The sequence below is a fragment of the Pimephales promelas genome, chromosome 14 (genome assembly GCF_988280905.1).
Source record: "Pimephales promelas chromosome 14, fPimPro1.hap1.1, whole genome shotgun sequence".
Taxonomy (NCBI): domain Eukaryota; kingdom Metazoa; phylum Chordata; class Actinopteri; order Cypriniformes; family Leuciscidae; genus Pimephales; species Pimephales promelas.
The window spans coordinates 32,165,964-32,181,724 of NC_142782.1; the positions used below are offsets into that span (position 1 = coordinate 32,165,964).

The 15,761-nt window shown below is 36.1% G+C and overlaps 1 protein-coding gene across 1 annotated transcript; it reads right to left on the minus strand.

Moving 5' to 3' along the window:
* Positions 1 to 1,865: 1,865 nt before the first annotated feature.
* vsig8b (V-set and immunoglobulin domain containing 8b) lies at positions 1,866 to 15,690 on the minus strand. The gene is made up of 8 exons (XM_039675055.2): positions 15,593 to 15,690; positions 14,243 to 14,346; positions 10,767 to 10,936; positions 8,005 to 8,206; positions 6,287 to 6,436; positions 5,884 to 6,006; positions 4,054 to 4,192; positions 1,866 to 2,496 (listed from the first exon to the last, which is right to left on the minus strand). Exons 2-8 carry the CDS (start codon positions 14,316 to 14,318, stop codon positions 2,250 to 2,252), a joined length of 1,107 nt encoding a protein of 368 aa, XP_039530989.2. The 5' UTR covers positions 14,319 to 14,346; positions 15,593 to 15,690; the 3' UTR covers positions 1,866 to 2,249.
* Positions 15,691 to 15,761: the final 71 nt, after the last annotated feature.

Genomic DNA, 15,761 nt, shown 5'->3' on the forward strand with positions numbered 1-15,761 from the left:
TTACAAATGTTTAAAAGCTGTGATTGTCTTTTCTTCCCTATTGTGACGTATATCTGACAACAATTTGCAAGAGTCTGATGAGTCTTGATTTCTGTTGAGACATTCAGATGGTAGAGTCCGAATTTGGTGTAAACAGAATGAGAACATGGATCCATCATGTCTTGTTCCCACTGTACAGGCTGCTGGTGGTGGTGTAATGGTGTGGGGGATGTTTTCTTGGCACACTTTAGGCCCCTTAGTGCCAATTGGGCATCGTTTAAATGCCACGGCCTACCTGAGCATTGTTTCTGACCATGTCCATCCCTTTATGGCCACCATGTATGTCCCCATCCTCTGATGGCTACTTCAGCAGGATAATGCACCATGTTACAAAGCTTGAATCATTTCAAATTGGTTTCTTGAACATAACAATGAGTTCACTGTACTAAAATGACCAGATCTCAACCCAATAGAGCATCTTTGGGATGTGGTGCAACGGGAGCTTCGTGCCCTGGATGTGCAACATTTCTAAAGAATGCTTTCAGCACCTCGTTGAATCAGCCACGTAGAATCAAGGCAGATCTGAAGGCGAAAGGGGGTCAAACACAGTATTAGTGTGTTCCTAATAATCCTTTAGGTGACAGTAGGTCACAAAAGAGAAGAAAATACTATCACAACTTCCGTTTCGTGCTGACTTTAAAGATGAGGGCACAAGAATGAGAGGCTGGACTCAAGACACTTTTTGTTTTTTAATTGTTGGTTTGTAAACTAATGTGCAAAATGTCTGTTGTACCACATCTCTCTGCTTTTCAGCATTCAGCTTATACCGTCAGTGTTGTAGTCGAGACCACCTCACTCGAGTCCGAGTCGACACCGAGTCCATAGAGAGTCGAGACCAGAGACGGTCGAGTCCGAGTCGAGACCGAGACCAGTGAGGGTTGATTACCTAATTTACTTTTATTTACTTAGAGAAATCCTTTTTTTTTTTTTACTTAGAGTTTAAAAAATATGATCAGTTTAGGGTAAAAAGGCCACATAGTAGGTGGTGTTAAAAGTAATTTTATTACAATTTGTCATGCGCAGTTGCGCACTAGAAAATCACCAATCACTGGGCGTGTCAATCAATTTAAAGAAATATTTTATTAACATACATTAATAATCATGAAAAATATTTTTAATTGAACACGAGTGGACTCGGGAATAATTCCGAGTCCTAAAAAAAAAAATGTTCGAGTACGAGTCAATTCCGAGTCCAAATGGACACGAGCCCATGACAAGACCAAGACCATTAAAATATGGTCTCGAGACCGAGTCTCGAGTACTACAACACTGTATACCGTAAGAATTGCATTGTTTTGGTGGAGAACTGACAGGAAAGTAGAGATTTCTTCCAGGGTTTTCTTTCCTTCATTCTTAACATCTAAGCTGTGTTCCTTCAAGTGGTGCTCACTGTAGCCAAACCTCCTTCTCTCTGGACATAGGTATATCTTGATCTAGTACTCTGTGGATATGATGGGTGGAGAGAGAGTTATGGGCAGGGTTAGGTGGGGTTGGACCTTCTCCAGCTATTATGCCCAAATCTCATCCAGAGAGGAGGAGATTTTATTTTTACAGAAAAATATGGACTTCCAAATGAGGACCTTACAAATTTTGAGACATTATTATTTTTCTGTAAAAAGCTTTGTTTAAGTATTGTCCATTGTGAAAAGCGTTACAAATTAAATTGACTTGAGAGGCTGGACTTATATATCACTTATATCACAACTCAGACCGCTTTAGCTCTTTTTGAACTAAAAAAAACAAAAACAAAGAAATAAATAAACAAAATCCGGTGCAATCCCAAACCACTCTGACGATAGGAAAATTCATTATTAAGTAATTTGCATATGGGTCAGGGGGCATGATTTATTCATTTAAAAAAAAAAAATATTTTACATTTCATAAATTGAATTTAAATAAAAAAATAACTATATTTATATAGGTCAATTCATTAATGTAAAATAATTAAAACCACTCAAATTAAACTTTGTTTTACCTTTCAATCTTATAAGACTGAATTTATTGTTAAAACATAAAGGTTTGTTAGTTTAATGTATTCAAATTACCACTATCGTTTTGACCACATTTCACCAAAATGACTTTGTAAATAGGCTACTTATAAAACAATCATACAAAAATACATCAGCACAACTATACATATATTAGATCTCTATCCTGAACATTAGGTATTCACAAACGTGAATATTCTTCAGTGCAGTATTAATGTCCTGTTATACGGGGTATCCGTATTTACTATCATACGTGAGCGGAGGCCTGTGATCAGACGCGAGCATGCCGGCTTCCCTTTGGACTCTGCTGCGTTCGGTGTGGGCACTGCTGTGACCCGATCCGGTCCGTGCGACGTTGGCTTTGTTTACGGAGCTGTAATAGATCCCGGGGTGGACGTTGTAGTTCATTACAGATCGGAAGCTGGAGCTACGGCTTCCCGGACGACTCTCCGGAGCTCTGGTGTCCTCCCTGAGAAAGTCACATGGTGTTAGCCACATTTATTTTTTGATTTATAATATACTTATATAAATTTGGGGCCAGTCCATTTAGGTATTATAGGGTGTGGTTACAGTTGTTGAATAACAATGTACCAGTACTGGTGACTTGTCAGCCAGGTATTTACCCATGAGACATTCTTTAACGATTAACTAATAGTATGTTGGCTACTTCCGCTGGTGTATTGTGAGACTGTGAGACAGGGGCGTAGCCAGAATTTTATTTTTTGGGGGGTCCCGTCTTTAAATGAGGGGGCAACATTATTTATAATTATATATATCAAGTTGATCTTTCCGTGCTTTTTAAAAAAAGTGTAATATTGTACTTTGAGTTTGAGCGCCTGCCATTGGCACGGCATATTAACTCTCACGCAAAGATGAAGATGACAGTGTACGTTACGCGCAACACGTTATATAAACAAATCAAGTTTGAAAATAAGCCGCATTTTACCGCGCAGCATTTTGATTGGTCAATCTATCAATCCTAATAAAACAACTTTTTTTTTTTTTAAGCAATCAGAAATCTGAGGGGACCGGACATGTAAATGAGGGGGCCTAGGCCCACCCAGGCCCCCTCGTGGCTACGCCACTGCTGTGAGACAGTACGGCAATATTGAGACATGCTGCATTCACACCCTCTCGTTATTAGCGCAATTATAAGATGACGCACAGCGTGTGACGTTCTGCTTGTTCTCATAATGAGCTGTTTCTATGGCAACGTTATTAACGGCAGGTCAGGTGGTACAGCGGTCAAGTTACAAGTTGTAGTTAACGCTTTTTACAAGTTGGAAACTCAATTACAGTAATTCTGAAATATACCACCAGAGGCACCATTCCCATTCAAACCACTCAGTGTTTTGAGCAAAAATGGATTTTCACATTTGATTATATTGATAGACAAAGGATGAAAAGCAATAGTTTTGGGCAATATTTTCCTGAAAATGTTGAAAATCCACTAAAATGCTTACAAAATATCCTCTAGTAAATGACTACACCCATGCAAACCTTCCCATGGTGTTGTTGTTAGGGTGGTGTGGGTGGTTGCTAATGTAGTTGTGTAATGTGTTTATCAAGTGCTTTTCAAGTTTCACTAACATTCTTGTATCTGCGACTGGGCCTCCTTTAATGTGCGTCTTGGATTTTAACTTTAAAGTCGGCGTGAATTGAAAATGATCTACTTTCCAAATGCATATAATAGGCTATATCTTATTGAAAACAATTCATGCCCATATTTTCATTTCTTTTTTATGTCATAACTGGACCTGTCGGTGTAAATTACTTCTCTCTGATGATGTATGCAGGACTTCTCCAATCATTTAGTCCACTTAAACTCGGGTTTATCTACCTCCATTTTCAGATGCAATAAACAACTGATGCATAGAAAGAAACCAAGTTCCCTCTCAACATTTTTTACTTTTTGATAATCCGTTTCATTCAGATGTAACTTAAGTCATAATACGGAGGAAAAGATGTCGCTTTACTTCTGTTTAATCATCATTCTAATTCTTTAAAAATTTATAAATACGCTTACCTGATCTCATTGGCTACCTCTTTTTCATAGCGCCGCTTGTTGCAACAGCAAATCAGGAGCCAGATCAGCAAAAGGAGGAGGAGCAGCAACAGCAAAGCACTAATCACAGCTCCCACAATCATTCCCACTTTATTGGTTGCTAAAGATAAAAGATTCCGATAAAAGCCAATAGATTATGTGCGGAAATGGCTCACTCGAGTCTTAACCTGAGAAACAATTCATCTGACAGTGCTGCTGAGGCTCCGATTGCCTTACAAAATAAATGGATTAATAGAAACAATATGCTGTTGTTGAGTGAGTCTTGAACATATTTTGTACAAGGACATGCTGCATAATCATAGACAGTTACCCTGAGTATAATATATGAACCTTGAACAGAAATGTTTTTTGTGCAAATAAGTTGCATTTGGAAACATAAGCTACTTAAAGAAATAGATTAAAGAGTTCACTTTCATAACTATGACTCAGCACACTTGTACGGCAAGTAAGTATACTTTGTAATAATGTCAAATGTAAAGTTTTGAAGGACATTTTAAATAATCATGTTTTAAAAATGTACTAAAATTCACCCATTTATCTGAAAGGCTGAAATGCTTCATTAAAAAGGTCTCAAAAGCCTTCTTTAAAACGTCAAAGCCATTTCTTTTAGCACAGAGTCTTTAAATCAGCAGGTGTTTTAGTGATTTCTAATGGATGTGCACTAACCATAAAACCAGTTTTAATGTTTTAGAAAGAAGTCTCTTCTGCTCACCAAGGCTGCATTTATGTAATCAAAAATACAGCATTATTGTAAAATATTACAATTTAAATATTAATTAAATATCACAATTTTTTGTTAAAACTATGTTTTCTATTTGGATATATATTAAGCATCATTACTCCAGACTTCAGTGTATGCTGATTTGCTGCTCAATTATTATTGGTTAGCTCAATTATTAATGATTAGGGCTGTGCAAAAATTAATTGCGATTAATCGCATCCAAAATAAAAGTCTGTGTTTACATAATATATTTGTGTGTGCTGTATATAATTATTTTGTATATATAAATACCTATGCATGCATGTATATATTTAAGAATTATTTGCGCTTAAATTCTGTATATATATATATATATATATAAATACATAATCTATATTATATAAATATAAATATTTGATATATGAATAACACATTTTCTTAAATATATACATGCATGTTTGTGTATTTATATATACAAAATAATTATTTACAGCACACACAAATATATTATGTAAACACAGACTTTTATTTTGGATGCGATTAATCGCAATTAATTTTCACAGCCCTATTAATGATATTGTTTTTTTTATTATTATCATCAATGCTGAAAATAGTTTGTGCTGCTTAATATTTTTGTGGAAACCATGTTACATTTTCTTTCAGGATTTTTGATGAATACAAAGTTGAATGAAAAGCAATTATTTGAAATAGAAATCTTGTGTAACATTAAAAATATCTTTAAAGTAACTTTTGATCATTTCTTCTCTCTCTCTCTCAAAAAATGCAGCTTTGATCACAGCAATAAATTACATTTTAAAACGTTCTTAAAAAGAAAACTTGCAATAGTATATTTAATATTATTTCTGAAATTTTGCAGCCTCGGTGAGACTCAAAAACATCCCAAAAACGTTCTCAGCTTCACACAGGTGTCCTTGCAGAGCAGCTGCAGGTGTAATTCTCTATGATAATGAATCTTTTTGTGAAATGTCAGATACAATGGCACTCAATACTCAACACTGACATGTTGTTGACATTCAGACATCAAGTGTGTCTTACTTGTGCAAATATATTGTGGATCCACCCATACTTACGGTTATATGCTTGAAGGGAGTACTCGCACCTCTCCGCTCCTACTTCATTGCTGACCTCACAGAAGTACTTCCCCGTGTAGCTCTCGCTGTGGTTCGAGATGAGCAGCTCTCCGGTCAGGGGATCTTTAAACAAAAGAGTCATTCAGAATGAGCAGCCATTGTGAAAGGCCCGGCAGCGGCGTTTACGGCAGAGTGCACACAGTAAAACTTGTTTGGTTGCTTTGAGGCTCAAAAATATGATTTTGTTTCCATCTACAGCAGCTGGCTCTACGACAACGACACATAGGCCGGAAGCTACGGGTTATTCAAGCGCTACCAAATATCGAGCTTTCGCTTCAACTATCCGCTAGTGTTGCGCTAGACCTGCGTTCACCGCTGAGGACTCACTCACTCACTCACTCACTCTGTGTTGCGGTTCGTGGCATGTTTCCACTTTCTTTGGTCCATGTATATTTCAGAGGTGATGAACCCTGGGAGGATTTGCAGCGGAGTGAAACGCTTCCGCCCTTCTCCTCGCTACCTTCCAGCGAGCATTTAGGGGGCGAAGGTCGTACTGACAGAAACCAAAAGAAAAAGAATCAGAGGTCATGGACAAAATCACATGGCTGATGCATGGAACAAACATCAAACTGATTTGTTATGAGCCTGCAACGTCAGTAATGATTGCACTCACTCTCAAAAATACTGGGTTGTTTTAACACAATTTTGGGTCAAATATGGACAAACACAAACATTGGGTTAAAAATGTCATTAAAAAATGTAACCCAATGGCTGGGTTTGTCCATATTTGACCCAAAATTGGGTTAAAACAACCCAGCATTTTTTTTAGAGTGTACACTAAATGATAGAGTGAAACTAATACACTGTAAAAAATATTGATGGTTTAACTTAAAGTAAGTAACCTGGTAAAAAGTGAGTTAATACAATGAAGGAGAATGATTTAATCATCAGAAACTCAAAATTATATGTTATCTGAACTAAATAAATTATTTAAGTTGATTTGACAAAAGAAAAAAATGTTGTGATTACTACACTGTAAAAAATATTGTTGGTTTAACTTAAAAAAGTAAGTAACCTGGTTGCCTTAAAATTTTAAGTTCATTGAACTGGAAAAAGTGAGTTAATACAACGAAAGAGAATGATTTAATCATCAGAAACTCAAAATTATATGTTATCTGAACTAAATAAATTATTTAAGTTGATTTGACAAAAGAAAAACGTAAAAAATATTGTTGGTTTAATTTAAAAAAGATTACAAATTTTAAGTTGATTGAACTGGAAAAAGTGACTTAATACAATGAAGGAGATTAATTTAATCTTCAGAAACTCAAAATAATAAGTTCTCAACTAAATAGATTATTATAAAGTTGATTTGACAAAAGAAACTATGTTGTGATAACAAATCTTGAAAATATTTTTTTACAGTGATGCTGACTAATAGAGTGTACATGTTAATATGGCTCCAAAAAATGATTTATTATTAATTAATTATTTTACATTTCAGATTTGAACACTAAAGAAGCCCCAATGGTACTATAGTACAAATACTATAATTTAAAATGATAAATTTTCAAGATTTGTTATCACAACAGTTTTTTTTTTGTCAAATCAACTTAAATAATGTATTTAGTTGAGATAACTTATTATTTTGAGTTTCTGATGATTAAATCATTCTCCTTCATTGTATTAACTCACTTTTTCCAGTTCAATGAACTTAAAATTTTAAGGCAACCAGGTTACTTACTTTAAGTTAAACCAACAATATTTTTTTACAGTGTAGTAAATCCTGAAAATAGTAAAGAATAAAAAGAAACTTTTGAAATAAAATAGAATCAAGGCCTAAAAATCCTCAACTATAATTAGACTGGACTCTTCACAGTTTTCCAAGAAAGTGGAAATCATTGAAGCTCCCGACAGACGAGGTGGCGGGGTTGGGCTGAGATTAACAGAGGAAAACAGAAGGCAGGCGTGAACAAAGAGCATTCACCCCACCAGCCATTCCAGTCATGCCATCCTGAACGACTTGATGAAAGGAGCACGCTGGGGTGGAGAGAACCGGTACAACAGAAACCCAGCAGCGTGATAAGAGTCAGCAGAGACAGGGAATGTGCACATCCTCACCCAACACCACTATAGTGACTTTCCTAGAGTCGATGCCGGGTGTCTTCTTCACTTTGCACTGGTACGTGGCCGTGTCCGAGACCTTGAGGGTGGAGAAGGTGATGCTGGCGTCGCCGCGGCTCGGGTCGCCGACAAACTTCAAGCGACTCATCAGGTCTGCGTTTCCTAGCTCATATTGGATCCCTCCGGTGTAGGATAAGATCTGTCAGAGAGAGAAACCCAGTGAGCCTTATCTAATACAACAGGTCTAACCACCTGCCGTCATCAAGACAGAGCCGCTAATGCACCGTACACACTGATTTCTCCAAATGTCCACACACATCCCTGGAAAGCATGAGGTTAAGTAGTATGGACGAGGGAGAAATGGGAGGAAATTACAAAATCCATCAAGATGATATACGATTGATCAGGTGGAGACTGTGATCTCCTTGGAGCTGAGAAAACATTCTTACATTCTTGTCTTATCAGAAACACCAGATGTTACGTCGAGAAAAGCTGCACGGCATGCATTCTTTGCGGTTTTTAAATCACCTTTATTCCTTCTGAAGTCTCACACAGGAACAGTTTTCATTCAGAAATTGTAATATATTTCACAAAGAAACAGCAAGATATTCATGACATTGACATGTCATATTTAATTGGCTATAGGCTATCTTTGAACACCCCTGCTCCCGCCCCTTTCTCTCTCACTGAGTTGCAAGTTAGTTTTGCATCTAATATATATCGGCGAAAAGAGTAGTTTCGGTGACAGATTTGAGAAGTTGCAAGTGTCTACTTGAGGTTGTACTACGAGTGTGAATGTAATAATAAGTGCAAATATATGTTACAATGTATGTGTCTGTCATTGTATTTGAATGGCATTTTACACATTTGTGACTGCTTGTCTGCAACTTTAAATTCAGAACACAGGCAGTAGGGGATTCTACATTGAATTACACCATGACCGAGACCTCCTTCAAGCACCCCCACCCCCCACACAATTCTGCACAGTTATATTTTATTATAACAACTTAAGTGTATTTGTGATATGATGAATGAAATGTGTGTTATTTAGAAGAAAGTCGAGGTGGTGTGACTGACTTTAGCCTGCTAATTATTATTTTTTTATTTGAGAGCTACTTTTTAAAATTGAAAATGGCAGAGCTATATGTAATACACTTAAATCTCTTAAATAAAGCCTCATAACTATAATATTAATATTAATAATACCTAAAAGAGTTTTGTAGGCCTGTATGTCACCCTAAAATGTCAGAGAAATTTTTTCCCCCCAATTTTTAGAAAATTGTACTTTGCATATTATACTGTAAAAATGCATAAGTTGATTTATTTTAGTTGATCATAACTAGAGAAGAAATGGCCAATATAACCCATGAATATAGTGACCAAAATTATCTTGTTTATCACAAAATCTTGTTCAAAAAGTACTTTACTACACAATGAAATCAATTTAACAAGTTGTATGTAGATAACTAGCAATTAACACATAAAATTAGTATCAATATGCACTTTTTGTTTACATAAACATTAAAATAATGACATTAAAAATAATGGCCAGATTTCAAAACACCATGTTATGTACAAGTTCAAATAAAGTTGACAAAAAAGGTTTTATAAAAAGATAAACCTCACATAAATCAGCATTTAAATATTTTTTTGTAAAAAAAGGATAAATTACTGACATTTATAATGCACATTAGCAAATCTTTTAGTAAACTACGGTCTGTTTTTTTCCCGTGGCGTCTGTCGTTGCTATGCAACCATGCACACAGATAGCTAATGGATTTCCACCACCGAAATTCGCTTGCTGTAAGTTAGCTCTGCTAAAAGATTTATTTACGGAGAAGAGAAAAACGCCTGTAGTGTTTGAGTACACCCCCATCCTTCATGTTGACTTTTTCATTTTACTTTACTGCCCCTTTAAAAAAAATGAGCGCGTCGCTTGAATAATGAGCGCGCCTACATTTGAACGAACTTGAGCGCGCAAAATAAGCGATATGTAAACGGTCCCTTGACGAGCTAAGTTACCTCCAATTAAGCCACGATCTGGTTTCGTGTTCTGGACGTGTTCGGAGACTTCTGTGATAGATGGCGCAGAGGATTATTTCTCCTGCCGTCCGGCCGCCCAACATCATATGTCAAGAAAAAAAGTGCCGTCCTGGGCGACTGCCTCGTTTGCCCGTGCTCAAGAACGCTTACTGAATACAGGTTTGTGACTATTTCAACATTCAACTTCAGATTTTTACTTTACAGGTTTTCACATTGGAGCTGTGAGTGTACATTTTAGCCTTAGCACAAGTAATTACGAATATTTATTGTACAAGTTCTCACATTTTTGCTATTCTTTCTTTTACCTTCATATTTACACTGTAAAAAATAATCGTGATTTTAACGGTAAAAGACTGTAAAAATGCTACTAATGTCTATTTTAGACATTTTCACGAATCTGTGTGTGAACAGGGATCGTTTTGACAATGGCTTCACCTGTAACTGTTACACAAAAGACATCAAGTTAAAACTTTTCCGCTTTTAGTAACGTTACATCATTGTCGTGTAAACATGCCCGTTGATACTTCTCCTATGCTAACTTCAGCCAATCATAACAATGGCTGTTTACTGACATCTTAAAAATGGGATAATTTCAGACAGAGGGGCAGAACAATAGTTAAATTTTTTTTTTTGTGCAAAATACTTTATGAGTGAACCTCAAGGAACGTATTCAATAAAAATATAATCTCCATTTTGCAATTTCAGTGCCCTCTCACCAGCTCATCTTTTTGGGTCATGTCTGGACTGACGAGTGTCCACTCAATGTCCAGGTCTCCGACATCTGTGGCGGCCGCGGTGTATGTGCATCCCAAAGTAAGACTCTCCCCCTGGGCTTTCTTGATGGTCTGTGGTCCTGTGGAAGTCACCTGAATAGCCCACGTAAGAGCTAAAGGTTCACAGAAAGACATAATGAATTAATGACCATTCATTTTACAATCACCTGTCTTGTCCAATTTCATCTCGTTTGGTTCTCAACTACTTTGTTTAAGGGTTTGACCACCCAAAAAGATAAATCTGTCATTAATTACTTGCCCGCTCAATTCCAAACCCGAATCCAAATCCACAGAACACAAATGAAGATCTTTTTGTTGAAATCTGAGAGCTTTCTGGTCCTCCATTGACAGCTACACAACTAGCAATTTGACACCTCAAAAAGCTAAGATCATTAAAAGCCTAAATTCAAACTGTTCATCATATAAAGCAATCGAGTCGCTTCTGAAATTTTGGTCTAAACCGCTCAATTCATATGGATTAGTTTTATGATCTCTTTATAAACTTTTTGAAGCATCAAAGTGGTAGTTGCATAGCTGTCAATGGAGGGATCTTGCTGGCACCTATTTGTAAACAGATTTGCAAACCTGTATTAATACTAGTGTGGATTTTTTCTACAATATTCACTCATGGCAGTAAAATATGGCATTTCTAAGAAAATGTGGTTAACCCTGTCATGCTCAGGAAAAAAAACGTCATATACCATGAAAACTAGTATAATTTTGAAAAATAATGTGATATGGATTTTTGGTCATACCGCTCAGCACTACTCATAAGCTATCTAAATTCATCAACTAATCATTCAGAAATGTCCTGTTGCAATCTACATGTTGTCACTTCTGAGTCTCTCCATCATCGTCTGACCCCCATTTGAACATAAAAGTCTAAACATTTTAGAAATCGTCAGTGTATGTCTGTGTGAGGTAAAAGTACACAAGCTGTTGAAGCTCCGCCCTCTTTGCATTTATTAAAGCGCCAAACACAAAAACGGTGAGTTTTTGCTCACCCTCAAAAAGTGACAATTTTTAACAGACTTAGTTTACATCTTGTGAAAAGGGCGCCCCTTTGAGGGTTTTGAATGACATGAGGGTGAGTAAATCATGACGGATTTAAAATTTTGGGTGAACAAACCCTTTAAAGTGCTACCTTTACTGCTGGTGGTTATATGATTTGTTGCATTTTATTATTTGCTTATACTATGGGGCAGTTGAATGCTTGAATCTGATTGGTTGACAAACGTTGTGTGTAATTATTTTCAGGGAAACGCACAGCTAAAGTAGTTTCAGGCAGGTCTCGACCACATTACAGTTCCATACTTTGCCAAATGACCGTTATTTACATCCTACAACAACAGAAGAACCAAAACCCACGACACTGACCAAGCAAATAAATATAGTAAACAATAGGATAAAAACGTCAAATTATGTCCTCAAAATTACATGTTATTTTGTATGGAAAGCACACACTCTCTTAGTCTCTTTCTCACACACTCACACTCAAACACACACTCTCGCATACACGTGTCGTCAGTGCTGCTCTGATGATTTTGTCAGTAAAATAGTTTAACAACTTAAAAGCTACATGGCATTTAGCACTAGCAAAGTAATAACAGTGTATTTTTGGAGAAGATAAACGTACAATTTCGCTATTATTAGAGACGCTGCTGCCAAACACTGTGTTTACAGACGCTCTCTCTCTCATAACTGCATTGTTTACTATAAACGGCTCAAAACTCGGTTACTAGCTCTAAAATGACGTTTTGGGATTAGATTAGATTTTTCAACTGCACATTTTATATGTAAATGAGCTCTATTATGATTGGCCAACCTCTTTGTATATCAATGAAATGTCCAAGTTGCTGAATCCTAGCTCTTTGATATGTGCTCATAGTTGTGACTTCATAACTGTGGCTATTTCTGATGAAACCATTTTTGCAGCTTCATTTCAATGATTGGTCTGAGGAAGATGTGACATGACACCATTTATTTCGAAAGAGCACAAACGATCCTGTTTTCCATGATATGCACTTTTAAAAGGGATCAAGAGGGGGGGGATTTGCTATAATGTATCACGGTTGCTAATAATGCCATTTATTTGCACATTCTGAAAATCTGCTAAGTGCAATTTCCATGCTTCAATCTTGCTGGTTGGTTCTGAGCGTTGGTTGTGTGTGGAGGAAGATACAGACTGTACGGATATGTCCAGACACCATCCATCGGCTCTTTAAAAATGCTGAAAGTGCAGCATGGTGCTTCTGGATATTTGGACGGTAATAACTTTCTCCTTCCATATTTGATGAATTACCCGAGCCATGATCACTAGAAAATGTTTTTTTACGGATTGAATAGCATAACATTAGCTGCACCAAGCAGAATATCTTAAGAAAGGTTTCAAAAGGGGGTGTTCGGAACAACAGAAGAACAATTTTTGGTTCCTTCTTAACGAACCTTTTTTTTCTTAGTGTGAAGAACATTTAAAAAAAAATCTAAATAACCTTTTGTGTAATGGAAACGGTCCATGAATGTTATAGGTTGTTCATGGAACCCTAAATGTCAATTTTTTTTTTTAGTGAAAAGAGGCATGTTTATGCTGGAAACAAAATTAATAATCATTGCACAATGCTAATTTATAACATTTAGGGCTTATTAAAGCTTCGAAGGTCAAAAAATTACCAAACAAAACCAGTTTACTGTCATCAGAAACTGGGAAGTCTTGAATCTATGCAATGTGAGCTGATGTGACTGTTTTCAGATGCTCAAATTCACAAACAGCTGCTTTGATTACAGTTGAGCAATCTTTGCTAGGAGCATATGATTTTTGTTTTGTTGCTACAGATTGTCAGGCTCGTTTTTTTTTTTTTTTTTTTTTTTTTTGCACCACCAACTCAACATGTCCTACAACTATGTCATTCCTGTTAGCACTGCACTTTCACACGAAATGCAGGGAGTGCCTGTGATTTACGGATCGCCTCTCTCAGCTGGAATAAAAACAGTCCAAGCATGAATGTGTAGAGCAACACCGCTGGGCTAAACCCATGTAAGACTGTTGATGTATGGTGAAAAAATGGTGCATTTTCATGCTCTATAATTTCAGTGCACTCAATACGATGCAAATCGTGCTCACACATAATGAACTACTGTATTTTGTTCACGCTACATCTGCTGCTTTTTTAAAAGTCTGAAATGCACATGCAAGTGCATTGAACTGAATCTCAGAATAAGCAGCAATATTCAAAGCTAGAATTTGCATAAAGGAGAGTGGGAGGCCAGTGCAACTTCTTAATATGCAGGGTTAATTTATGCATAACATGGTCACACTGCCGTGGAAACTCAATACAGCCCACACAAAGTGAAGAGAAAAGTGACCTTTAACACAGAAAACCCTCAAAGATACTGTTAATATATATATATATTTGGCATACCTGCATAATTTAGACACGCTGCAACGATGTATAATGCAGGCAGCGGTAAGGGGAAGTTGATCCAAAACTTGCTCATAGCCAAATGTCAACTTCTTACTGAAAACCTGGGGGGAAAAAGAACAGACTGTCATTGTCGCTCGCTGACTGGACACCTCATTTGCAAGTGTGAGTCATTTGATTCTGATAAGGGTCTCAGTTATGGAAAATTCAAATTCATTTTAACGCAACTGGAATGAGAAAGTCTCGAGTTTCAATTCAAAGGTGTAAAAACAACAACATTCATCATTCTGACGAAGAACAGGAGGAATGTCAGCGAAACAAATATGGCACAGAAAAATGAAACCAGGAATATGTATCTGACAGATATAGCCTATTTTTAAAAGCCAACACTGAACCCAATTTACAATGATACTGTATATACAAACAAATAAAATTATTTATAAAAAATAATAAATTAGTTGAAATAAAAACCAAAATTTATATTTATTCACTTAAATATCTTAAAATTCATGTATTTTATTGTCTCTTTAATTAGTTATTCCTGTTTAAGAGTGTTGGTATATTTGCCCGATTGATTCACTTTCCAGATCAATGAAAAAGTTATATATATATATATATATATATAATACAATTTTAATAATACAATATTAATAATTGAACAAATTAATTTAAAAAAAATGTTTTTTTTTATATATATACACAATATTTACTTAATTTAAAAAAAAAAAACATTGTGCACTAACAAATGAAAAGTCTGATGACCAGTTTGGTATCAGACAAATTTAAAAATCTCAAACACTTCCTGATTTATCTGCATGAGTCACATGAAATATGGATATACACAGAATATGAAAATATGGATTTACACAGGATATGAAAATAATGATCAAGCAGCATGACCGATATTTTCGCCTTATATCCTGTGTAAATAAAGAAAAGAAAACGACACAATAAAAAGGGACTTGGGTTAGTTGTTAAAATCTCCAAGCACTGAAACTGTGATTGTTATCAGTGTGTCTATAAATCATTTAAGGAACAAATCATGTGTCACTGTAGCTGCCAATAAAACACAGTAATTCAAACTTTGAGGAAGTGTATACAGCTTAAACATGATATACAGTATGCTTATACAGAATACTTGCTTACTGACGGTCTGCAATAATTATCCCAGTCTCATAAGAAATTAAATAAGCCAGAAAAACAAATTAATGGAGGTCAGAGCAGGCAGAAATCTTATAAAGAGCAAAGTCCAAACTACAGTTCTTCCTCTCACAAACAACTAGCTCTGTTTCTTCTTCTTATAAATCTGTAAACTCAATAAAATAATCCAGTGAAAAAAATATAAATTACCTCTCAACGGAGCAACCAATTTCAGAATAATCCAACAAAGTTCGATCAGCTGTTTTGTTTGTGGTTTCCTCAACTCTCACTCTTACCTGAAGCAGGTAAACAGGTGTTTCAGCTCAAGCTCCGCCCCTTGCAGAAGTCCACCAATCCCAGAGGACCTCAAACTCAGTGC